The sequence below is a fragment of the Lytechinus variegatus genome, chromosome 2 (genome assembly GCF_018143015.1).
Source record: "Lytechinus variegatus isolate NC3 chromosome 2, Lvar_3.0, whole genome shotgun sequence".
NCBI classification, from domain to species: Eukaryota; Metazoa; Echinodermata; class Echinoidea; order Temnopleuroida; family Toxopneustidae; genus Lytechinus; species Lytechinus variegatus.
This window is the reverse complement of record NC_054741.1, coordinates 62,029,624-62,057,136: the sequence shown is the minus strand read 5'-3', so window position 1 is coordinate 62,057,136 and position 27,513 is coordinate 62,029,624. Positions and strand designations below refer to the sequence as shown.

The following is a 27,513-nucleotide window of genomic DNA, read 5'->3' as shown; positions in this document are numbered from 1 at the left end:
AAGCTGTCTAGTGGAGTATGAAATGTTTGAATATAAATGCAGGGCCTAACCTGTGGAGTTCTCTTCCACAGAGTTTGAAAACCCAGACTTCAGTGACCACCTTCAAGGGCAACCTGAAAACATACCTGTATAAGAGTGCTTTTTGTATTATATGTAATTTGTCTAGTTGTTTTGTTCTGAAGCGCCTTGAGCATCTAATCAAGATGGAAAGTGCGCTATACAAGTCTCATGTATTATTATTATTAATGATAATTGTATATTTAGGCGGCAGAACAAGAAGCATCATGGACAAGGCAAGCAGAGGAGAGAGCATCGGAGAACAGGAGTCGGCAAAGAAATGAGAAGAAAGGAGGAAAGAGGTCGTTCGATGAGCCAGGAACTAGTAAACAATCACACAAGAAACAGGTAACACATGAAATATGATTAGAATAATTGGTTGTATTTTTTAAAGGCCAAGTACACCTCAACAACAAGATGATTATGAAATAGGGAGAAAAATCAAATAAGCGGAACACTGAAATTTTCATCAAAGTCGGATGTAACATTAAAAGCTTTTGATATTTTATAGTATTGCAATACTGTCATAAAACAGTTCTTTACACAGTGCTTACATTATGCAAATATGGGTGCCAGTGACATCAAATGCTCACTATTTCATATATATTTGATTATCGGGGAAAAAAAATCATGCCAATGTAATCAGTAACACCTGAACATTATAAAGCCAATCAATTAAATTTTCTATTGCCCATGAAATAATACTTGGTAGAAAATGATTGAACATCACTTTATAAAAATCACTGTTGTAAAGACTATTTTTACGTCAACCATTTAAATCAGAGACAGATACACGTTACTTATGTATTATGATGTTCAATTTCCATTTTCGTCTATTGTCCAACAGAAGAGGAACCCCGTGCCAGATTCCAATCCGAGCCCTGAATCCAGAGTGGATGGAGGGGCAGGACCATCAACCTCCTCCTCATCCACTTCATCAGCCTCTGCACATGTGTTTAAAGTTCCACAACTGCCAGCACCTAGACTAGAGCCAAATGATGAAGGTGCAAAACGTGAGTTCATGTAACCTTCCTTTTAGTAGTTTTATTATTGAGTTAATATAGCACACACACTTCTTGTCATGATTTGTCATGTGTCATCAACCTTGTATAAAGATAAAAATGTGAATATGTACAGAGCATTGTTGATTATTATTATACAAGGCATACTTTTACTTGCTTGAGTGTTCAGAAATATTTTTTGACCAAGAAATGGTAGAAAACACCCATTTTGCTAAATATTTTCTGAAAAAATGCTCCTACTTCAGCGATTATTTTACTTACTCAAGGTCAACTTCTTCTGAATTAACACTATCAGATTGGTTAAAAACACTTGTTAATGCTCCCCACATAAACTTAATTATTGACTATTGAAATCAGTCTGTCTTGAAATTTCATGGGAAATAGATAACAAATCTTGAGTTTTTCTTATTCTTTCACTGTCATTGCTCTCACTGATTTCTTCTATGTTATATATAACTCTTAAAGTTTAGGATGTGTTTCATCAAGATCAATTAATATCTCAAATTCATTTTGGGGGACTTATTGTTGGTTTGGGGGTGACAGGGTCACATATCATAAACAAACCTTCATCTATCCTAATGCAGCAGTTTCTGACAGAGTGAAGGATATTGATATGGAGGATATCCCGGAAGAGAAGGGCCTCCTTGACCAATCAGTGGAATTCCAAATGCATATGAATCCCAAGAAGAAGAAACCCGAGCGTGATGGCAACAACGACCGCCGGACGATCTTTGTCAAGAATCTGGACTATAATCTCACTGAAGAGAGGATTAGGAATGTCTTTTCAGAGGTAAGGATCAGGTCAGGTATTTTTTCTTTTGCTGTTTTTGTCTCGCCCACCAGAGGTGAAGGCGAGACTTAGGGATCCAAATGTCGTCTGGCATCCGTCCATCACAAACCTAATGACACATAACTCCACAACCGGTAGTCGCTTATCAACCAAACTTGGATGGTAGATGGACTTGGGGGACTTGCATGTTATGCTGCACTCGGAGGTCACGTGGTAAGGTCAAAGGTCATTTTCAGGTCAACGTTAAAGTTTACATGCAAGACTCTCTTACATGTATGACACCTAACTCCGCAACCGTAAGTCTCTTTTCAACCAAACTTGTATGGTAGATGGACTTGGGAGACCTGCATGTTTTGCTGCAGTCGGAGATCACGCGATAAGGTCAAAGGTCATTTTAGGTCAACGTTGAAGTTTACATGCAAGACTCTCTTATGACACCTAACTCCGCAACCGTAAGTCTCTTTTCAACCAAACTTGGATGGTAGATGGATGTGGGGGACCTCCATGTTTTGCTGCAGTCGGAAGTCACATGGTAAGGTCAAAGGTCATATTCAGGTCAACGTTAAAGTTTATATGCAAGACTCTATTATGACACCTAACTCTGCAACCGTAAGTCGTTTTTCAACCAAACTTGGATGGTAGATGGACTTGGGAGACCTGCATGTTTTGCTGCAGTCGGAGGTCACGTGATAAGGTCAAAGGTCATTTTAGGTCAACGTTAAAGTTTACATGCAAGACTCTCTTATGACACCTAACTCTGCAACTGTAAGTCACTTTTCAACCAAACTTGGATGGTAGATGGACTTGGGGGACCTGCATGTTATGCTGCAGTCGGAGGTCACATGGTAAGGTCAAAGGTCATTTTCAGGTCAACATTAAAGTTTGCGTGCAAGGCTCTTATGACAAGTGTTATCATCCCAATCATTTCACAATGAAGTTTCGATACAATTCTGTTGCGTGCCCTCGCAAATCATGATATTTCTGGTTATTTTCACAAGTGGGCAAGACACAAAATCGCTCTTGCCTTGTTCTACTTGTTATTAAGTCAATCTGTCTTGGGAAGTAGATGGAAATTTGTGCGTCTCATGCTTTATGTGCTCAAGTTGCACCGTTATTGCGACGTCACTCTCTGCTTTAATCCTGATAGATTGGTAGACAAAAGTATGCAATGCATGTATTAATTACTGTGTTTCTCTTCCAAAGTGATTACAATCCTCATTTAAATGCTGCAGTTTTTGTGAGACCTTGCTTTTAATTCTATTGACTAACTTTTATTCTCCTCTTTGCTTGCACGGAATTATCGTTCAGTTCTGTAATTTTTTTTGTTTGTAAATCCTTACTCGTAGCCTTTGGTATTTCGTATGACATATATGGCAAGGCTCGACATTAGCGGTGGCCCGGGGCCACCAAAAATTCATCTCGGGCAACCATTATTGAAAAAATGTTAAGTTTTGGTGGCCCGAATCGGGCAACCAATAATTTTCAAAGTAGCGCAATTTTTCTCCCGATTTTGCATGTATTTATCAACTTTCTGCAGTTCAAATTGCAAGCCAATTCGTCATGCGCCTTTTTTGTTAATCTACACACAAATACACACACACAAAGATTGCATAGTCATGACAGTACGTAGGCCTACTACCGCTAGCATACAGTAACTATTATTCAGCCGGCCGCGCCTGCTGTCTGGCTGAGCTTTGCATGCATGAAACCACTGCAGCTAGCTGTGCACGAGCAGACTATTCAGACTCAGGGAGCTGCGATACGAAATGTTACTGCTAAGAAATCTTCCCCAGAACTCTGAAAATCTACGTCAAAGTCACATTTTACACCAATGAAATGCCCTTCTACAGTCCGTATTACTGAAACCTGATTATCTGCAAGCATTATAAGGAGGAATTATGACCTCTCTTTTGACTCAAAAAGACCGATTTCCAAATGCATTAATACACATATAACACATAGGTGAGTACATCACAGTCCCGTATGTGCATTTGTATGTATGTTGATATTTGGTTTATTTCGAAGCTGTGTCTCTTCTAGCCAAAAATAAATAGGCAGCTTCTTTCTTTCTTGTTTACAAATGACTTCTTAAACCACTCTTAAGGAAGTAAATACTTTGGGAAGGCATTTCATTGATATGAAATGTGAATTTTTCCATCATTTTGTCAAATATAGGGAAGGAATTTTCTCACTGTTTTTTCCAGATAATTTTTGCCGTTTTCTCATTTTTTTTCTTTCATTTTTTTTTACAGTGATTAAACCATTTATACCCCTTCCCATTGAATATGCCTGATTAAAGAACATGTTTCTACTGAATAATAATAATAATAATTTTCCCCATTTTTTGATAATTTTGTCTTATTCATTTTTCTTACAAAGTTACATTTTCTTGTTTTTTTTCTCAAATGTTTTTTTCCTGTTCTTTGTTTTCATTTCTTTCTTCATTTTTTCTTTTGTTCTATAAATTCTGCAGCATATTTTTCTGTGATTTTCTCCTGCTATAATATGCTGGAAAAGAGAAAATAAACTGGATTTGGGGCCTGCATAATCTAGGTTTTATGATCAAAAAGGAAGAAAGGAAAAATAATTGTTTTGTAAATCTATCTGAGTTTGCTAAATGCACTATTTATTTACTTTACCATTATGAGTGTGTGTCGACACGGAGATTAAAAATGCACAACCTGGGAACAATACAATTCTTTTATTCTCTTTCAATCATTTCATATTTACAATGATAGAACAATTTATATATTACCACAAAATAAGCAAAGTAAAATAACAGCAAGCACGATTTACATACAAGATGTACAAAGAATAGTGGTACGTGTTAACTAGTGACTGCAGAATATTTCACTTTGTTTTATTCATTTTAAATTAATGTTTTTCTTTATATTTTTCGGGCCACCAAACTTTACTAATGGGCCACCAAAAAAAATTATTTGAAGGTTTTGGTGGCCCGAATGGGCCACCACCAAAAAAAGTTAATGTGGAGCCTTGTATATGGACAGTTCCATAAAATTATCAACCTTTTCGTACGTCCGACCCCATTTTTGTCTCACCTGCATAGTAGAGTGAGACTATAGGTGCCGCTTTTCAGACCGCAATACGGTTAAGTTTTTTAAAATGACAGCATAACTTAGAAAGTATATGGACCTAGTTGATGAAACTAAGGTTAATCAAGTATTACTGAACATCCTGCCTGAGTTTCAGGTCACATGACCAATGTTAAAGGTCATTCAGGGTCAATGAACTTAGACCATGTTGGGGGAGTCAACATCGAAATCTTAACCTTAGGTTAAGTTTTTGATATGTCATCATAACTTAGGAAATATATGGACCTAGTTCATGAAACTTGGACATAAAATAATCAAATATCACTGAACATCCTATGCAAGTTTCAGGTCACATGACCAAGGCCAAAAAGCATTTAGGGTCAATGAACTTTGGCCAAGTTGGTGGTATCTGTTGAATTACCATCATAACTTTGAAAGTTTATTGGTCTAGTTCATAAAACTTGGACATATGAGTAATCAAGTAAAACTCAACATCTTGTGCCAGTTTCCAGTTCATATGACCAAGGTCAAAGGCCAATGGACTTTGGCCATGTTGGGGGTATCTGTTGAATTACCATCATAACTTTGAAAGTTTATGGTTCTACAGTACAGTTGGAACAAATATATGAGAGTTCTTACATATAGATACATCTTTGTGGAAGCGCCGTAGTGTAGCGGTTCTGACTCTTGACTTGTAATCAGAGGTCTAGCGTCCTTTGGCAAGCAGTCAATCCACACTTTGCCGCTCTCACCCATGTGCTAATTGTGTACTGGTAGGAAACAACCATCATTGTGGTTAGTTTAGCAAGTGTGCACCTAACAGGCTGCTTGAAATGCTATGAGTCCAATGACTGGGTAATAATAATTATTAAGCGCTTTAGCAGTCGTAGATTGATAAAGCGCTATACAAATGCCAATTATTAATTATTATCTTTGTTTATCTTAGAAGGGTATTTTACATATTTGTAATCTATACTTTTTGCCTTTCATCTACAGTGTGGTGCTATCAAAGATGTAAGAATGGTGACCAACTACCAGAAGAAGTTCAAAGGTTTTTGTTATGTCGAGTTTGAAGATCAGGTATGAAGTTCGAACTTATTTTAAATTTTTTTTTATTCCATGCTTTAAAAACCCCAATGATTTTGCCAAAATTAATTTTCAGATTGTAACCCTACTTTGTAAAGCATATCCTGAAGTTTTGAAATTGTATTTGAAATGGGTTTCAATTGTAATATTCTGCTATTTTACATATTAGGAATATAGGGCAACTTGAAGAGCAGTCTGTTGGGTTGCATTGGACTTTTTTTTAAAGATATTTGTTTCAATTTCATAGACAGAATTCAATACATCATGATTACTATTTCAATATTTCTCACAACTGTACTATCGTTTTAATGTCATTAAATGGATTCACTTTGACCATGGTCTAGCTCTGTGCATAAATTATGGATAAATGAAAATTTGAAAAAAATATTAAGACTATACACTTCTTTTTTCAAGCTTCCGTGGTGAAAACTATTTCACTCATCCAAAACAGTTACAAAAGAAGGGAGTGCCCGATGGGCTTTCACATGAAATCTTAACTGTTATTAACAGAATTGGCTATCCATAAGTTTAAACCAAAACTTTAGATCTTAGTTTAAAGTAAACCCGAGTTCAGTTTATGGGCCATAAATTGCCAGTGAATCTTCATACTCACATTCATTACAGTTAATAATCACTTTTCAAACATTTTGAATAATTCTGATGTAATTGATACTGAATAGCCAAGCTTAAACTTCCCAAATTAGCTACATAATCCAAATTAAAATACAATTTATCCTCACTTCCTATTCATTTTCTTACCTCAACTTTTCCCTCTTCTCTGTAGGGATAAACTTTTTATTTTCTTTAAAAGTTTGTTTGTATTCTAAGTTTACTCTTTTGCATTAAACTATGTGTACTTCTGTATGTAGAGGCCCCCTTGCTTATCAAGAAGGCTGTTTGGGGGCATCCTAACCTATTAATGATATTTATATATTCATGATTTGTGAACTGCTTTTGGTTTTTCCTAAATGGTTTGATAAAATAAACTAGTAATTCCAATTCAAATTGTGAACAGGAATCTGCCGAGAAAGCCTTGAAGAAAGACAGAGAGACCATCAACAACAGACCAATGTATGTTGACCCTTCAAAGGACAAGTCGGTTGCCACAAAGGAAAATAAGTTCTTGGTAAGGAAGTGTTAGGGATCCTCAAATCATACTCAAATCATTGTTAAAAAATGAAATTTGGAAAAACTATTATCTCCAAAGAGATTATTGTATAATTGAATGAGAAAGGCAGTGTAAAACAATGAATCCAATGTATGATGTTTCTTGGTGAATCAGTGATCTTGCTACTTTTGGACTGCATTGCCATTTACGGACCATAATGGCGAGTATTGATTGGGCACTCGGGATTAATTCAAGATTTTCTTGGTTGGAATGAATGTCTCCAATGTAAGTCGTATTTAATAATAATAATAATAGTAATAACAATGTGAGTTATTGTATTTACTTTTATATATATAGAGAGTTTTATAATATTCTGTTGAAGAACTAATAATGGAAGTTTAATTATCAAGCCACCAACTATTGATAGACGCGATAGTAATTGTAATAATGGAAATAAAAGAAAAATTGAATACCCTACTACTACCTCAACTAATATTTCCATTTTCATGTGTCTCCACAAATACAGTATGAAAACAAGATGGAGAAGAACAAACTCTTTGTGACAGGCCTCCCTCGAAAACTCACCAAGGAAGAGCTAGAGAAGACTTTTAGCAAGGTGAGTAAAAAGAACTTTGTTCCTATTCATACATGTCTATGTTGAGGATCAAATAAGCCAATAACCTAATTATGGTTGAATTTAACTTCATTCTACGTTTTCATGCTATTTTGCAACAACATCTGTCTTTTTGTTCTTCCTCTCCGTTCGGTACTTATTGAAAACAATATTTTCAGCATCATTTTCCACTTTCTCCCTTCATTATTGTTTTACATCTATATGTTTTTAAAAATCATCTCCACCTTGAGCTTTCTTCTTTTCTTCATCTTTTTCTTCATTTTCTTCTACTCATCTTCGCCTCTTTCCTCTATATCATCTTGATTTTCTGTTATTTCTTCTCCCTCCAATATCTTTCCTCTTTTTTTCTAAATTCATTCTTCTGCTCATCTTCTTTAACTACCTTTCCCTCATTTCTTCCTCTCCGTTCGGTACTTATTGAAAACAATATTTTCAGCATCATTTTCCACTTCCTCCCTTTATTATTGTTTTACATCTATATATTTTTTCTAAAAATCATCTCCACCTTGCGCTTTCTTCTTTTCTTCATCTTTTTCTTCATTTTCTTCTACTCATCTTCGTCCTCTTTCCTCTTTATCATCTTGATTTTCTGTTATTTCTTCTCCCTCCAATATCTTTCCTCTTTTTTTCTAAATTCATTCTTCTGCTCATCTTCTTTAATTAACTTTCCCTCATTTCATTGTTTTTGTTGTTGTAATTCTTCTTCTTTGTCTCCTCATTCTTATCCTTTCTTCTTCTGCATCTTCTCCTCCGTTTTCTCCTTTGTCTACTCCTCCGTCTCCTCCTGCTTCTCCTCCTCTTCCTTCTTCTCCTTCTCCTCCTTCTTCTTTCTCTTCTCCTTTGTCTCCTTGTTATTTGTCACCGTCTTTGTCCTCTTCTCCTCCTTCCCCCCTCCTTGTTTCTGCACATTCCCTTCATTTTCTCCCTCTCTCTCTTGTTCATCCTTCAGCATGTCTTCCTTACACCATTTTTTTTTACGCAAGAAATGAAAAAAAAAAAAATGAAAGTGTGTTTTTTTACATGTTCTTCACATTCACTTCTTATATTTGTTGCTGTTTGTGAATAATCACTTTAGTTATTAGCTATCACTTCAATATTGCAGAAGTATCTTTAACTACTGTAAATAAAATATAGTGCAACTAAATCTATATTCCATCAGATAACACAACCTGTGATGCATGCACTGGCTTCCATATGAAACAAAACAAAAACGATTCTGTGTATTTCTATTGTAACTACTTAATAATTCTTTATTGCATTTCTGTTCTAGGAGAGAGTGTGGTGATGTGTGGTTTCCATGGAAACAGTCATAACATTGCCTCCTGCTCTTCAGAATTGTCTGAAAACACTGATGAAATCCAGTGTAGACATGCATGTATGAGGGTGTTCTTATTTGTAGTTTTGCGGGGGTGTGGTCTTTCCGTCTTTTCTGAATTCATGTAAATTTACAATAAAACAAAACATAAAAGAAAAAAATCACCGTCTAGCTCAAAACCCTCAGAAAGGCAGCAGATCAAAATTTTTTGCTTTTAATATATATTTTCAATAGGCGGGTCTTAAATGAATCTAATATCTTAAAGTTGAACAATTATGAGACCCATATAACAAGATTGAATGGAGAAAAATTACAGTGCTATAATACACAAGCACTTTTCCTGACTGTAGAGAGAAATTAGTTTCTCTATACAAGTGAAGGTACATGTATAGGCTAATTTAGTCACTGAAATATTAATAGTTATTCCAAGAGGTACATTTTAAGACTAGCTTTATTTGCACACAGTCAATCACAGATCATACATAGTTTGTGCCTCCCTAACTATTGAAGCCCTAATGACTTGTTTGGCATCTTCAGAGAATTGGGCCTCACATGACTTTTAGTTGGGGTATTTGCTGGATAGCCATGTATGCAATTTCGCACAATTGATATCACCAATTATATATAGCATACATTACTCCCTGAATATAATGCATTGTAATTATGTTTGTTTCGTAGTATGGTAAGCTCAAGGATGTGCGTATTGTGACCTACAAGAGCGGAGTGCCCAAAGGATTAGCCTATGTTGATTTCGAAGAAGAGGTGAGTTTAGTGAGCATTTACCAAAACAGATGAAGGGTTCATACCAATTATTTGTCACAATCCAACAGAAACATGCTTCAACTATTTTTGAACACTAGTCTTTGAATTTAGACGTTGTATAACAGAAGGCTACATGCAGAAAAAAAATGTATACAAAAATCTATGTCCTTTCCATGACTTATTGTATGTCAGAAAGCTGCATGTAGAAAAAATGTATACTGAAATCTATGTCCAATTCCATGATTTATTTTATTACCAAAAAATATGCTTTATATGGTCACAGACTTTACTTTAGTTATTTTTTATTGTAAATTTGATCCATGTGCATTTATATAAAGATTCTGATTCTATTTTTGTCTCGCCTAAGTGAGGTTCGGCATATACGTACTAATCACTTTTCCTGTTGGTCTATTGGTCTGTTACAAAAATGTTAAAGCTTTTGTTCAACTTGCTCTCATTTCATTATTTTAGCATCAGTTATGTTCATGCTTGGTAATATGACATTTTGGTTATGTCACACGTGTGTCCATGAGGCTGATAGGGTCAAAGGTCATCTAGGGGTCAAAGTGTCAAATGACATGTCATTTCTATTACAAAAATGTTGTTTGTTTTTGTTTTTGTTCAAATTGCTCTCATTTCTTTCTTTCTGCATCAGCCATGTTTACACATGGTACATGTGATCCGTGGGTAATACCACATGCGTGTATATGAGGATGATGGGGTCGATGGTCATCTAGCGGTTAAAAGGTTAAGTTTTTGTTAAAATTGCTTTCATTTCTCTATTTCTGCATCAGTTGTGCTTACACTTGCTAGAAATGATCCTTGGGTAATACCACATGTGTGCCAGTGGGGACGATTGGGTTAGAGGTCATCTAGGGGTCAAAAAGGTCAAGTTTTTTTCAAATTGCCTTCATTTCTTAATTTTGCATCAATTGTGCTTACACTTGGTAGAAATAATCTTTGGGTAATACCACATGAGTGTCAATGGAGATGATGGGGTCAGAGGTCATCTAGCGGTCAAAAAGTCAAGTTTTTGTTCAAATTGTTCTCATTTTTGTATTTTTACATCAATTGTTTTGACACTTGGTAGAAATGATCCTTAATACCACACTTTGGCTCCTTTGCATAAAAGTTATCATTATGGTATAAACTCTGCCATGCAATGGCAACTTGCATGGAATCCTTAATTTTGATTGCCTGTTGATAATAATAATGATAATTCCTTCTTATTAAGCGCTTTTTCAAAAGTTACAAAGCGCTGTACAAATGACAAAACAAATACAATCGGTAAAAACTTAAAACAAAACTACACAAAATGAAACACTACTTGCAATATATTAAACATGTTAAAACAAATGAGATTAAAGCATCTTCTTAAACACATCAGTAGAAGAACATTGTCGAAGTTTAGGGGGCAATCTATTCCAATATTTGGGGGCAAACACAGAAAATGACCTATCACCTACTAATTTGAATGTCCAGGGGATGTGAAAAAGGATATGTGATGATGACCGAGTGTTGTACATTGATTGGCGAACTGTTAGGAGGTTTGACAGGTATGATGGAGCTTGATCATTAAGACATTTGAATGTGATAGTCAGAGACTTATGCTCAATTCGATTTATTACTTTCAGCCAATGTAATTCTCTTATCAGGGGGGTTGTCTGTGTATATGATGGTTGACAGTAAATGACCCTAGCTGCTTTGTTCTGTAATTTCTGTAGACGATCTAGGTTATGAGAGGTGACACCATTATAGAGAGTTACAATAATCCAATCTAGATGTAACAAGCGACCTAACAGCAGTATGACTTGTATCATAATCAATAAAAAACTTTCTGATTCTATTAATATAGCATTACCATGGTAGTTACCATTGGGTGGCAGAGTTATCATAATGTTAACTTTTATGCAATGGGGCCCCGGTATGTTCATGATGATAATAAGGACAAGAGATCATATTGCCTATTTTGTTGATGGCAGTATCAGGCGAGACTAGTGGTTCGTGTACCACCTTGTTCATACAGTATGTGTGGAATGGATAATTTTACTATTTCGTTTTATCTCACAATGAATTGACACACATATCAGCCTAAACACATTTTCCTTTTCTATCAAGGCGTGTGCTAGCAAGGCTGTGATTGGTTTAGATAACACTGAGATTGGTGAGCATACCATCACCGTGGCTATCAGCAATCCACCCACCAGGAAAGCTCCCATCAAGGATGCTGCTGCAGCTCCTCCATCATCAAATCCCCCAGAGAGGGAACAGAAATCTTTGGGCTCTAAGTAAGTACTACCCATCCATCCAAACATTTCCAGTCATTATCATTCATTTGTATGTCCTAGGGGTGTGTCACAAAGATTTAAATATGACTTACGTCGCACTTTAATGCCGACGTGCACGTGGTTTGCAATGCGCAGTCTTATTAATGCACAGTAGTGCGCATCCTCATGACACGATCTGACCAATGCGGTCAAGCCTTTCATAGCATACGCAACTCGGTATTTCAGTGCAACTCTAATGGGGTGTTGCAAGAAACTTGCGATCAATTGCAAGTCAATTTTCGGTCCCTAAATCAATCATATGTCTTGCAGTAAATTGCAAATTTGTGATTGATTGCTAATTTGCTCCTTGAAACAAGGAGTTTAATCTGAGTTACTACAGCTAGCGTTGATCTATCAGTTGTAAAATTGCAACAGAATATTTGCAATTGATCGCAAATATTTTCTTCCAAACCCCCCTAAGTCATACTTAAATCTTTCAAAGACTGCAGATTTTTACATAGAACGTTAATCCTATATGGGTGGGGTGGGGTTTGCCTCAGAGGCCCCCCCCTTAATGTTTTGCAAAATATTTATGGAACGCGTAAAGCTTACACCACTGTGTTTCAATTTTTTGTCTTATAGGCGCCGCTTTTTTGTCGGCGGCGGCGTCAACACCAAATCTCAACCTAGGGTTAATTTTTGGAAATGACAGCATATCTTATAAAATATATGGACCTAGTTCATGAAACTTTGACATAAGGTTAATCAAGTGTTGCTGAACATTCTGCCTAAGTTTTGAGTCACATGACCAAGGTCAAAGGTCATTTGGGGTCAATGAACTTTGGCCAAATCGGGTGTATTTGTTGAATTACCATCATAACTTTGAAAGTTTATGGATCTGATTCATGAAACCTGGACATAAGAGTAATAAGTCCAGATTGGACCTTGTTGTTTGGAAGTGCCCTTTCCCAAAAGCTAACATAGAGGGCACATGTCTCCCAATCTCTAATCAGCGCCAATCTACTCATCTTTACTCAAGATAGGTAGATTGGCGCCGATTAGAGATTGGGAGACATGTGCCCTCTATGTTAGCTTTTGGGAAAGGGCACTTCCAAACAACAAGTTCCAATCTGGACTAAAGAGTAATCAAGTACCACTACACATCCTATGCGAATTTCAGGTCACATGATCAAAGTCAAAGGTCATTTAAGGTCATTGAACTTTTGGCCAAATTGGGGGTATTTGTTGAATTACCATCATAACTTTGAAAGTTTATTGGTATAGTTCATAAAACTTGGACATAAGAGTACTCAAGTATCATTGAACATCCTGTGCGAGTTTCAGGTCACATGATCAAGGTCAAAGGTCATGTAAGGTCAATGAACTTTGGCCAAATTGGGGGTATTTGTTGAATTACTATCATAACTTTGAAAGTCTAGTTCATAAAACTTGGACATAAGAGTAATCAAGTATCACTGAACATCCTGTGCGAATTTCAGGTCACATGACCAACGTCAAAGGCCAATGAACTTTGGCCATGTGGGGGATATCTGTTGAATTACCATCATAACTTTGAAAGTTTATGGATATGGTTCATGAAACTTGGACATAAGAGTAACCAAGTATCACTGAACATCTTTTGCGAGTTTCAGGTCACATGACCTTTCAAAGTTTATAGATGTAGTGTATAAAATGTGGATATAGGGGTAATCAAGTATCACTGACAAGTTTTAGGTCACATGATCAAGGTCAAATGTCAATGAACGTAGTATTGTATAATTATATATCAATGGTGTGTTTTGTGAATAATTAATTTATAGTAGTTTTCAAAGTCAGCACTGCTGCTATATTAATCGCGTGATGCAGGTGAGACCGCCAGTGGCAGTCCACTTGTTTCTCCTTCAAGTCACCTGCATCTTTTAAGACCTAATTTGCGGCGCCCGGGTACACATTTTTTAAGTGGCTGTCAGACCCAAAATCACTCAAAAACAAGATTTTGTGTACAAAGTCATTGCAAATTGTGATTTCAATCGAATATCATAAATGTATGATTATTTTTACTTTTACTGCTTTAAATGGATTTATGTTATGGTGTTTATGATCAGAAAAGAGCCCCCGACAAAGTGTATGGAAAACACAATTTTAAAAAGGGTCAAAAACACAAAGAAATTGCAAAAACAATGAAATACATATGAAATTGATCTGATCGCAAATTTTTTTATGTGCATTTGCTAAGAACATGACATAGAGTTTCTAAACCAAAAACTAGTACATTTGGAGCTTCATTTAGGGAATTAGTGTAAATAGTATGGTTTTGCTTACTACTTATGCATAAATTAGAATATTTAATCAATAGAAGTTTTCATGCTATATATCAATATACAGTTTTGAAGGCTATGTCCCAGGCAATATGCCTGCCAATTTTCAGCATGATCGCTCATTCAACCTATAAGATCTTAAGTGGGGGGGGGCTCACAGGGCCTCCTCTCCCCCCAGCCTTATGATCTCCCGAAATTCCCCAGCATAGGTAGGGTCAATAGTTGAGAGTTTTTCTCTGATGACCAAAAATGCTCATAGAATTTGACAAGCAAATTTATGTCGATGTCAGTTTTTGGTTGGTGCATATTGAAGTACATGTCTTTGTTTTGTTTTTGTTTTTCTTGTCCATCCATCAGAGATGAGGGTAAGGGGATTCGATTGATCTGTATCAGTTTGTCATTATTAACAAATTTAAATAAAACTAGTTAAATAACTGAACCACCTAACTTATATTTACTTAACTACCAAGTCTTAACTACAGACAAAATAACTCTGAAAATAATAAAATTAGCATTGCGCAAAATTGATAGGTTTAGGTGACATGTTAAAATTTACTGGCAAGACAGTCTTTAAGAGCTACTGTCTAAGAGAATCAAGCAGGGGTGGAAGATTTTTCTTTTTTTTAATACTTTGAGGTTTTGGTACATTAGAAAATAAAATTGTTAACCCAAAGAAGACTTGGCTACACTTTCAAAGTTTGCAATTGTGTAATATAATTATTTATATTTGTTTTCACTGGAGTGACTATGCTAATAAAATTTAGTATCTTCCATTAGTTGCTAGGCGACAAGCTACAAACGTAGCTTCCCAGACCCCTGCCGCCTTTGCAGAGACGGGTCGTGTGGTTTTATGACTCATAACATGCTTGTTTATTTGGTATTTTCAGAGATAGAACACAAATAATTGAGTAGTTGAGGTTGTCTGATGTAACTTGTGTTATGATCATAGCAGGGAAGGATATCGCTTTACAAATTTGAATAGCATTTTTGGTCATTAAGAGAAAAGCTTTCAACTAACTAATGTACAGTCCTAGGTAAAATATGCTATACAAAAGACTATTATTGATATTGTTATCATCATCATTCTCATTACTATTAATCATTTTTTTTTTATTGATTGGATTGTCGTAAATGTATCACTAACATGAAGATCAATACATAAAATTTTGCTTTTGTATGTTTTCAAAACTAAGGTTCAAAGCCACCTTTACTCAGCGCAAATTATTCTGTATTCCTACAGGTAGAAATTAAAATCTTGAATAACAGTTTTCTATTTCATACTGTAAAAGTGGACATTTTCGCGGTGTGAAAATTATCGCGGATTTCGCTGCAAGATTGGCGAGCGCGAATTTATGAGCATCTATTTTAATGCAAGTTTCGAACCGCGGTTCAATTGCGTGTATAATTTGGTAGGTTTAATTTTTGCAAAGAGACTGTATAATTTGACCTATAGAGGGAGACATTTAAGCAAGCAAGCAAGCTTGAGCTCCAAAATCACATGCATCGGGAGAATTTGTTCCAAAGCAATGCGATCATATTTCTAACAGATCAGTATTTAAATTATGACTTTGGTTGAAATACAAATAGTTTTGCTGTTTGAATTTGATTGGGGAGTGTTTAGATCTGTTTAGTTTTAAAGAAGACGTTTGGTCGATCACCTAGGTTGATTGAACCCATGCACTTTGAATAATAGCCGTATTCTCATAAACCTCCCTGGTCCTTACATGGTGCTCGGCTGTCCATACCAGGCCAGCAGCTCCTCCGTTTTGCCTTCCCCGATGTCGTCCCCGCAAAGAAAAGTTGCGCTAAATGTCACAAACGCTCATGATTGGATCAAAACATTGCTGAATTACGCGGCTTTAGAGCTAGAATTATGATCAGAAAATACAAATTCGTTGCTGAAATATTAATTAAAAAAAAACATTCACAAATGGTGAAGAAGGAAGTGACTTTGTGATTATGGAGTGTGCAGCGTGAATTCAAGAACCCGCGAATATGCTTTAAAGCCGCCAAGCGCGAAAAATTAATCCCGTGAAAATAACGGCGTTTACAGTAGTAGCTTGGTCACATTTGGACTGTGATTACCCGATGAAGCCCAGAAATATCAATATCTTCCATATAGAGTACCGAAGGGATGATGTCACAAAGAAAAAATATTATTTTGCATTTCAGCGTTTTTTATACCATACCTCAGGAGGACATGATAGAAAGCACCCACTACCAATATTTGGTGGGTCTCAGTCCATTGGGGGCCTTAGATATGACCTCATGAATATATCATTAGCTCCGTCAATGTATTTTTGGCCTGGTTCCTAACATTTAAAACCAGGTCAATAATACATTGACTTCAATAGGGCTAATTGTGTATTCATGAGGCCATTTCTAAGGCTCCCATGGACCGATTCCCACCAATTTTGGGATATTTCATCGTGCTCAAACAAAATATGGTATAAAAGTGGTTTAAGAAAAAGAAGAGAATTGATGACGTCACACTTTGGTACTCGTTGAAGAACAAAAGAAGCAATGATTCATTGGGGTTTTTTTTTTGTTTGTTTAATATTGTGATGGGGCCTTGAGATAGATGGAACACCATAGATCATATCTCCTAATCTGTTACTTTTTGGATGTTGAAGAAGTATATTTGATGCTGTCCAAGCAAGCAGAAATATTTTAGGGGAAAAATTGATGGAAAAGTCATCTTTTTTACATAAACACCAGTGCATTAGCAACATGGTTCACCAGACGTGTACATTTACTTGCAGCATTTTTTTTTTTTTGACATTGTTTTTCTTAATAGGGAGAAACGTAAATTTGTGAAATATGTGACATGCTTCATTTTGTTAGGGTAAGGCAGTACATGCAGCATCTGTAGTCCACAGCCCAATATAGTCTAAACATTAAAAGTAAATGCCAGTTGTGGTAACGATATCAAAATGAGTTCATACAGAATCCAATGAAATGACCACCAAAGTGTCTGTTTGTATGAATAAAAAATATGTGCCAAAGGATTCTGGAAGAAATTGTGTAATTGTGGAGAAATTAGCAAATAAGCACAGGATTCGGGTCAAGCGTCGGGCACGACATTCAAAGCAATAATAATACACTGTCCCATGTGCGCTTATCTGTGTTGGTGATCTTCAGTGTGAACATTTTTCAGCGTAGATTTCAAGATTTCAGTTTATGTAACTGTACCAGATCTAGATCCTCGATGATATACTGACAAGAAGCATTTTGAAATTGTGGACGGACGACAGACGCCGGACGCCACGCAATGGCATAAGCTCACCCGGCCCGAAGGGCTAGATGAGCTTATGCCATTGCGTTGCGTCCGGTGTCTGTCGTCCGTCCACAATTTCAAAATGCTTCTTCTTCGCCATTTCAAGTCCGATTTCATTTACGTTTGCTTTATATGATAGCACTAGGTGGGGATTCAAAACTGGCATTTCTCTTTAACATCATCATTTTCATTACAGGGGCATTGTTGGTCCAAGGGGTAAAGGGCGCACCCAAATCACACTGCTACCTAGGTCACTCAAACAACAGAAAGCAGCCCCCAAACCAAAGCCTTCATCATCTTCTGACGCCATGGAAACCAACAACACCACCAGCAATGGCAAGACTGAGGGCGACGGACAGAAGAAAACCAAGATGTGTAATGCTGATTTTGCTAAAATGTTTCAGAAGTGACGGATGGAGACAGAGTAGGAGAGATCTCTGGAGATTGCCGGGACCACTCTTGTCTTTAAGGTTAACCCATTACACAAAGGTCAGAGATTGATCACGTAGTTGGCTTGTGCGATCAGTCATAATAATTAGCCATATGATAAGTCACTGGAAAGACCCAGAATGCAGTTCTATTAAATGTGTTGCATGGAAAGAAGGAAGGTGATTTGCTTGCAAGGAAAGAATAAGTAAACCCATTCTGATCATTCGTTATAAAAGCTATGTGTTATGGAACACCAAATGCAACATCGAAAAATCAGTTGCATATAAAGTAGATTGATTGAAAAAAGGAAGATTTGAAATATTTGATTTAGGAGGAAGTAGGCTTTCCATTGGAGAAATACGTTAGCAAACAGGATTGCAGCCCTTGTTGATATTTGCAGCTGATATTGTGTTTGTTTGTCATGTTTTTCATTTTATTGTAATAATCTAACTCTTTCTTACACTCTTCGTAACATGTATGAATTCTAAAAATTTGTATTTTTTTCTCATAATTAAGCACTGGTTTAATTCCAGACTGAAGAATTTCACTCTAATCTTCGATGGACTGTGAACTTTTATCTTATTTCCTTGACATATATGAAAAAATATGATGAACTAAAGAATTCATTGAAAATCATGTTCCACTCTTTTCATAACATTGTTAGTTATGTAGACAATTTGTAACTGCCGGATTTTAGATAAGTTTGCAACTGGAACTAAATGAAAATGTGGTCTAAGTAAACATAGGGTTAACCCCCCCTTCATATATCCTTGTCTTAAGGAGCCCAGTTAAATTAGGGTTAATGTGACCAGGCCAACAGGAATACAACAAAAATAATTTCTAAAATCATGTCACTCACTGTGTGAAATCATCATGGCATGCCTCATATTTTAATTCTTGTACACCTTATAGAAAATATATTCCTAGTCAGCAGAAGTATTTGGTTTTATTGTGTAAAACACTATTCTTTATATTACAGACAATGTTTTAATTGAAAGAAGATATACATTTGACCGGTTATTTCATTCAGAATATCTTGATTTTCGTGATGTTCATTTTCAAAGTGCATTATTTTCTCTACACGTATTTTGTTGTGTAATACAAAGCTTAATCATGTTTTCAAATAGAAAAAGTTCAAAGTGTAGCTATGTATGTAGTTGAAATGAAAGTTCAAGATGCTTTAATTTGTTTATGTTAACATTGTACCTATTGACGTGGCTGGAAACAAAAGTCAGATGGCTTCAGTATGTAGTTCTAAGTCAGCCTAAGTTGTTTGAGATAAGCCCTCTTTTTTATTAATCTCAGAAACCTCATCTCCACCAGATCAAGTGGGGGAATTATACCTAAAACATCATGGCATGATACCTTGTGTTACAGAGTAGTGGCACCCTGGACCCAATGTTTTGGTAGCATGTGATGGTATGGTTTCATGAATTAATCATTCCAAGCCAAACAAAATGGCCCAAATTCACAAAGGTGCTTTTGAAAACCCACGGTTGAATCCATGGTTTATGCAGATTTCCTGTATAAATTGTGCTTAATTTAGTGCGTATTGGGCGCGTGTATCAAAAATTCCAATGCTGATGCACGCTTTTGTCACATTGCGCCAAATTGATGCCTGTTACCATGGTTAGATGCGCTATGTTATTCATGAGTCCACTGTTTGAAGAGTGGACTCATGAATTATAACAATGGACTCATGAATAAAATAGCGTGGATAACCATGGCAACAGGCGTCTATTTGGCCCACTGTGACAAAAGCGCGAATTAGCATTGGACATTTTTGATACACGCGCCCGATGTGTGCTAAATTATGCATAATTTATACAGGAAATCTGCATAAACCATGGACTCAACCATGGGATTTCAAAACCACCTTTGTGAATTCGGGCCAATGTGTCTCTTCACTTGGGGATTATCTGGATAATTCGGCAAATAGCATGCTGTTTTGAAGAAAAAACAAACAAATGAAACCCATGAAGTGGCAGCTAATTTCCTCATTCCGATCTGATGGAAACAGTCTTTGCTGAGCTTGAGAGGAGGGCTGGTGTTATATATTTTTGTATTCATGCAGAAAAATATGAGAAAGTAACCGGATGTAAAGGTGGTGTAATATATGAATGGTACAGTCAGAAAAAGATAACAAAGAAGAGGAATCGTAAACATAGAAGAAAAACAATGAAGACAAAGATGAAGAAGAAGGAAAAGGAGGAAGAGGAAAAAAAAGAGGAGATCAAGTTTGTGTATGTACAATGAAAGTATATGGTTTTTGTCAATCATTCATCACTTTCATTTTGTAACTTTATAACAAAAAAATACTTTCAAAACAAAAAGCCAAGTTTCTGTTCATGTTCAAAAAAGGTAAGCTATTGTTTATATAAACAACTTTTGTTTACTTAAACAAAAAGGACAAAAAAGATTACTGCATTTTTCATTTCTCCCTTATACTATATACTGAAATATGTTTTTAATATTTGACCTTTAGTATCAGGTTCTTATAAATTTTAATCTTGTCTCAGATTTCAAATATTATTTCTTTTAAAAATGCAGATGTGAGCATTTTTAACTTGGTCATGTAGAAGATTACATGCACGTATGATGAAATCGTGTGAAACATGTTTCCAAGTATATTTTTATCCATTAGCGTGGTGTCTTTGCCATTCCACGGCTTCAAAGCTTTTAACTAGGATCTAAGATTCAAAGAAGATTAGATTATTTATTATGACCAATTTTTAACACATCCACTTTTGACTTACAGTCCTATCATCACCATGTATAAAGCGATTATCTTATTTTGCCCACATCGAGTTGATCCAAACTTGCAGTCTGTAAAATACATGAATAAAAATATGTTCATTTTAAGCTCAGTCGAAGAAGTCAATTTTTCCTTCTTTCATTTTCAGCAGGAAAAGAGATGAATGACGTGTTTGAAGAAATGGGGTCAATGAATTTGAATAGAATGAATGGTATAATAATTTGCAGTAGCAGTTATGCTCCATTTAAGTTAAGTTTTGTCCAATTATGGCATGATCTACCTTGTACACAGAAAAGCCTCTTTTAATTCTCTCCCTCCATTTGGTGTATCCTTTTCAATCCAACCCTTCCCCTCTGTCACCCACTTCTCCCTATATTCTCCCCCATCCTTTCTCATCTGACCATCCAGGTAATGATGATGATGATGATTAGTCTGCGCTCTGCAGGCAGGCACACATTAGATGATGAAAATGAAGATGATGACTTTGATGGTGATGGTGGTGATGATCGTGGTGGTGGTGATGATGATGATGATACATTGTAGTTATGATGCTGATGGTGGTGGTTATGCTGCTGCTGATAATGGTGATGATGATGGTGATGATGATGGTGATGGTGATGATGATGATGATGGTGATGATGATGATGATGATGGTGATGATGATGGTGATGATGGTGATGATGATGGTGATGGTGATGATGGTGGTGATGATGATGATGGTGGTGATGATGGTGATGATGGTGATGATGATGATGGTGGTGATGATGATGGTGATGATGATGATGATGATGATGATGATGATGACAATGATGACTCTGATAATGGAGGTGATGTCATACTTGAGTAGTAATCTCTTTGGCAGCTCAAACAAGAAGCTATACTGGGTGATGATAATGGTGATAATATTGATGGTGATAATCAGGATGATTCTATTACCATAGAAACAGAGCTCAGTCAATCAAAATATTTTAAAAAGACAAAAAATGTTGAAATGCTTCCCTGATTTAGTAGAGTGTGTATAGTTTGATTGGTTTGGGGTTCAAATCAATCTACATTACTAACTTCTACACCACCACCATCATCAGCATCATAACTATCATCAACATCATCATCACCACCACCACCATTACTAACTTCCTTTTAAAATATGTTGCTCTACATTTGCCACACGCACACTATCCATGTGTTGGTAAATGGTTACCTGACAGGAATCTATAAATTTGCTTTGAAATTGTATTTAGATTTTATTCAGTATCCATGCCGAGGGCTGGGGTCATTTCATTTATTTTTTAATCATAAAGTATTGTATTGTATTTATTCATTTATTTAATAATTGATGTATGTATTATTCATTTATTCATGACTTATTTGTTTAATTATTTATTCAATTATGTACTATTTATTTATTTATTTACTTACTTATTTATTCATATATATATTTATTTATTTATATATGATATCTGTACAGGGTGGCACACACGACCAACATGGAGGTCTTCCATGTGGCCCTCTTTAACAAAAAACCCAAACCAACAAATATGAGTAATAATAAGCAAGTAGTAAATAATATATAATACATTAATAGAAAATAATGTATGCAAACATCTTGGAACAAGTATTCATGTGAATTATGATTATTTCATAATCAACTTTCACGATTTGAATCAAATTTGTGCATTGGGTTTAGAAAATAAAATAACAACAATTACATAACATTAATTCTACCTTATCTTAACTATGGAAAATTGTCTGGGGAAATACACATACATCATTACCTTTACAGATAAAGGCATTGCGTGTTATTTGTAATATGTCTTGGAGTTCCCATACAGACCTATTGTTTATCGACTATAAAAATTTAAAAGTAAAACATATCTATATAACTTGGGTCAATTCATATATCAACCTTTACTTTCGAAGACCCTCGACTTTGGGGCACTCTTAATAATACTTTTAAAGATTCCCCAAGCCTAAATTCTTTTAAATTTAAGTTAATTTTTTTTCGCCACGATGCTCGTTAGTTTATTAAACTCTTCATTACTCATACATCATATTTTTTCAGTTTGTTTTACTCAGCATTACGAACCGTGACTTGTTATTTTTTTCGTTTTCCTGTTAATCCGTAATATTCGCTGTGAGTGCCGGGGCAAGAATCGGAGACTATTGATCTCGCTTTTTTATTTTCTATCTATCTATCTATCTCTTTATTTTTTATAAAACTATACATTACACTGGATTCATGCTCAAGGTTCTATCATGTATTCGTGTTTTGTTTACATTGTTCATACGAATATGTAATAGGAGGCTGCATTCTACAAGCTTCGCTTTTTAGCAGCTTCCTCCGTTTCCGACCTGACACATGGTTATCTTGATTATTATACATATGAAATTTCCTTGTTTTATTGATTATAATTACATCAAGATGTATGTAACAAGACTTATTGTAATGATTGTTGGAAATGGAAAATAAATGAAATGAAATTAAATATAAAGTAAATATGGGAGAAAACAAAGACCACATATCAAAATTAGAGCATGATTTCCAGTCAACATAGGACACCAATTTCTATTTCTATTTACATATTCACATCTATTCACTGCACTTTAATTTCTCACAAGACACCTGAAAATGAATACATCGACGTGGACCGCGTCTAAAAAAAAGAGAGATATGTAGTAGCTGAATGTGAATAAATTCATACGAATTTATCAAACAAAGATTTTAGAGCGTACTTAAAACTTTGCAAAGTGAGGTGACATTTTGAGAGAACTTTTAAGCTGGTTTCATACTGTTATTCCTGAAATTAAATGACTGTGTTTGTATAATGCACAGTCTTCTTACACTTGACGGTATACTTTATTGTATCTATTGCCACCTTAAAAAGATCTCTGATAATCTTTCTTGAATAAAATATGAGAAACAAGCGTCGCAGATGATAAAAGCTCCCTTTGTGTTCACTACTTGCCTGACAACGGCATAACTTGGCAGTCTTGAAATTATTCATTATTTAGAACCTAGAATATCGGTGCCTCTCATCAGTCTCATCCCCAGGATTCCCTAGGCTTATAATTAGGTGGTCTGTCGTAGAAAGTTGAATAGATAATCATACATAATTATTCAAACAAATGAGTAGATATTAGATTGAAAGATAATAGACAGTCAGATAGACATACATATTTAAACAGATATACATAAGAAAGATAGATAAAAGATAGCAGATGCAGAGATAAATGATAAGTGGATAGATTAATAGAAGTAAGGTAGATAAATTATATCTTGATATATAGATAGACAGATAGATATAGAGATATATAAACAGATAAATACGTATTAGATAGATAGAAAGATAGATAGATATAGATATATATGAACAGATAAATACGTATTAGATAGATAGAAATAAATAAAGAAAGATAGATAGATAGATAAATAAATAAATAGATAATGATTGATGACAAAAATTACGATGATGATGAGGATGATGATAATAATGATTGATGACAAATAATATGATGATGATAAGGGTGATTATGATATTATATATATGCACAGATGAACAGACAGAAAATATATCGATATATTTATTGAAAGATAAACAGATGGAATAACATATTAAACTGATTTAATAGATAGGTAGATAATCTAGTTTACTTTAGTTTTTATCCAACGATGCTTGTGGGACTGCGCTGTCCATCGGTCAAAGGGAATAAACTGTACGCTCCACAAGACGGAAAAATCCATTACTCAAAGTCATACACAGGAGCAATATCCTTTCAGTGATTATGAAGCCGATTCTTAAAAGAATTTACAGATGGTGCTGAAACCACATTTTCTGGTAGACTTGTTCCAAAAAATTTATACCTTTGATCCGGGCCTTTGATAAAAACAACATAACATTGTAGATTGACATTCAGTATGATTACAAAGGCAAATTCGATCTATTGTCGTGTTTACTATGAAGCAATAATACATGCCATTTATTATTTTCCCCTAATCTATTTCTTTGATGGTTTCGGCCTGATATGACCCTCATGATATTATGGAAAATGCCCAATATTTACCAAATCATAAACCATGATTGATCGTTTTTAATTAGAAGAAACTTTTTACAACATGGTATTCAAATATGAATAAACTCAATATAGTATGCGTATACATGATGTAAAACTGCATCATCAAGATGTTGCAGTATATGGAATCAAATAGAATTTGAGATTTCATGGGCTGTAGCTGCTTTCTTATCAATATAAATTACTGAGCAGGGATGGCTCCCTTGTGTTTTGATCCGAGGCAAGAAGAAAGGTGTGATGTCAACTTTTCTTAATTGAATAAAAAGGTGTAATAATGAATTACACAGCCGATACCTCCTTTCTAGGTTATTCTTTCTTCCTTCTAGTACTCGTTTTTTGTTCATCTTCCTCCTTTTCTCACTCTTTGAAAAGCACCATAATTATAGGCATATTACCTTTATTTTTAGCAACTAGGGTTGAGGCCATACATAAGATTTTTCCCGGAGAGGGGGAGCAAACTATCTTAAATGTACAAGAGGACATATAGACAAAGGAGGCAACCACTTTGACCACGACCACTTTGATTGAGAGTGCATGGTCTTAGATGAACACGAAAGGGGGTCTGTTGTATGAGGCGCCGATTGTACCAATATTATATAGAACAATTATTTATTATAAAATCATTATTTATTAAATAATAACTACTATTTATATATAATTTACATTTTATTTGTAAATGATTACTATAATATAAAATAACATTTCTAATTATCTATATATAATTCCAAGTAATACTTCATTATTTATAAGTAATGATCCTGTTGATCCGTAAATTCGCTGTGAGTGTTGGGGCAAGAATCTGGAGACCACTGATCTTGCTATTTTCTCTCATTTCTATTTCTTTCTTTTTATTCTTTTAAACTATTCATTCAGATAGTTTTACGTTCAAATTTCTACCATGTTGTGTTTGTGTTTTGTTTATATTCTTCATACGTATGTTATAGGAGGCTGCATCCTACAAGCTTCGCTTTTTAGCAGCCTCCTCCGTTTCCGACCTGTTATCTTGAGTATTATACATAATAAGTTTCTTTGTTTTATCGATTATAATTATATCAAGATGTATGTAACAAAACTATTGTAAATGTTAATGATTGTTGGAAATGGAAAAAATAAATGAAATGAAATGAAATGAAAAACAAATAATCATTATTTGTAAATAATGAAAAAACAAATAATCATTCATAAATAATGGAATGTCGAACTATTATTATTTACAAATAATCTGTAAGAGATGACTATAAAGTGTACGTAGGCCCATGTGTCAGTCAATAAGAACCAATTTGTCGAATTGTTATTAGGGAATTACTCTTTTCAGTCTTCATTTGCAATACATCCTTCGTGTTGTTATTATTGTTCATGGTTTAAAAAAAGAATATCTGCGCTAAACAGTTTGGCGAAGATCTATTATAACGATGATCGTATGATAATCACGTGGTTACCTTTCAACCAATCGTTTGCCACATTCTGAGAATGTGATTGGCTAAAGACATATCCAATCACCGCATGGCGTGTCAAAACTCTGCCATTCCTCATCCATGTAACCGACCAAACCTAATATGCTTTTTATACGCAGTTTGATTTTTCCAGATATTCACTGAACTTCAATGTCGAGGGGAAAAATACCCTTCTCACGGTCACACGGTTATCTACTATCTCCTGGAGGATCGGCAAAAAGAAGCAGTTTCCACTAATTAGATTGTTTTCTGCGACAATACTGTTCGACAGAGAGCATCAACTACTGTACTATCAATTTTTGAAGACTTGAAGAATTCTATGAATTCATTCTGTTGATCATACTTTGGAGCGGAATAATTCGCCCTGTTTTGTTTGTTTGTTTATTTGTTTGAAATGACCATCATTCTCACACACTGTCAAACCTGAACATTTTATAGACCTCAGTTCTCTTTTATCGAGCAACACTTAGATACTTTTTCAGGACCGATTTTTTGGTATATGGAAACATTTTTCTGTGCCGGTGGCTTGGAAATGAATGTGTCCACTATTTTTTCCATCGTATTGTGCTTGGTGAGTAGAATTTTCCTTCTCATATTTCACAGCATTATATCGAGGAGATGATCCAGGTGTTTTTTTTTTAAGATGGGGCTTAGAAAGTGTACCGATGTCTATATTCTGACAAAAAATATTAACCACGCAATTTTTTTCTGAAAAGAAAGACGCAATTATGCATATTAAAACAATGTTTAAAATTATATACGGCGCTGTTTACTATATATATGGACCTTCCAGTGGTTGTTTAACAGTTTCAACAACCATTCTTAATTTATTGTTCAGTACATACCTCGCGCATGATTTCATATTTTGTTTCATAACATTATATTTCTAATTTTCTATCTTGAATAAACACATTTCTTCTTTTTTAGAAAGACACAATATTTATTTTTGCCTTTATTATGTATCATAATCCCCGCAATTGTCATTGGATTTTTTTTCATGCCGTTTTGCCAGTATTCCCAGTGCAATATCAAACATTTCACGTATCTGTATAATTTTTCATGTCATTTTATGTAATGGTTGATATTGCATTTGTAATCTTGAATATGTTGTAAGT

General features: G+C 35.1%; 2 protein-coding genes across 4 annotated transcripts in view; both read left to right on the top strand.

The window, feature by feature from the left end:
* Positions 1-19,693, top strand: part of LOC121408559 (squamous cell carcinoma antigen recognized by T-cells 3-like) — a 36,937-nt gene extending 17,244 nt beyond the window's left edge. For 2 of the 3 annotated variants that reach the window (XM_041600063.1, XM_041600066.1), the window contains exons 14-22: positions 265-405; positions 905-1,070; positions 1,664-1,869; positions 5,919-6,002; positions 7,024-7,134; positions 7,643-7,732; positions 9,744-9,827; positions 11,946-12,115; positions 17,886-19,693. In XM_041600063.1, coding sequence (XP_041455997.1) covers positions 265-405; positions 905-1,070; positions 1,664-1,869; positions 5,919-6,002; positions 7,024-7,134; positions 7,643-7,732; positions 9,744-9,827; positions 11,946-12,115; positions 17,886-18,099 — 1,266 coding nt within the window. In that variant the 3' untranslated portion in view covers positions 18,100-19,693. The remainder of the gene's footprint in view (positions 1-264; positions 406-904; positions 1,071-1,663; positions 1,870-5,918; positions 6,003-7,023; positions 7,135-7,642; positions 7,733-9,743; positions 9,828-11,945; positions 12,116-17,885) is intronic. The other variant, XM_041600065.1, reaches the window with a different exon arrangement.
* Positions 19,694-26,312: 6,619 nt separating this feature from the next.
* The window catches only part of LOC121408558 (adhesion G-protein coupled receptor G4-like), a 59,566-nt gene continuing 58,365 nt past the window's right edge, over positions 26,313-27,513 (top strand). Inside the window, exon 1 of the mRNA XM_041600061.1 lies at positions 26,313-26,969. Within this exon, the coding sequence (XP_041455995.1) occupies positions 26,898-26,969 (72 nt within the window). The 5' untranslated portion in view covers positions 26,313-26,897. The remainder of the gene's footprint in view (positions 26,970-27,513) is intronic.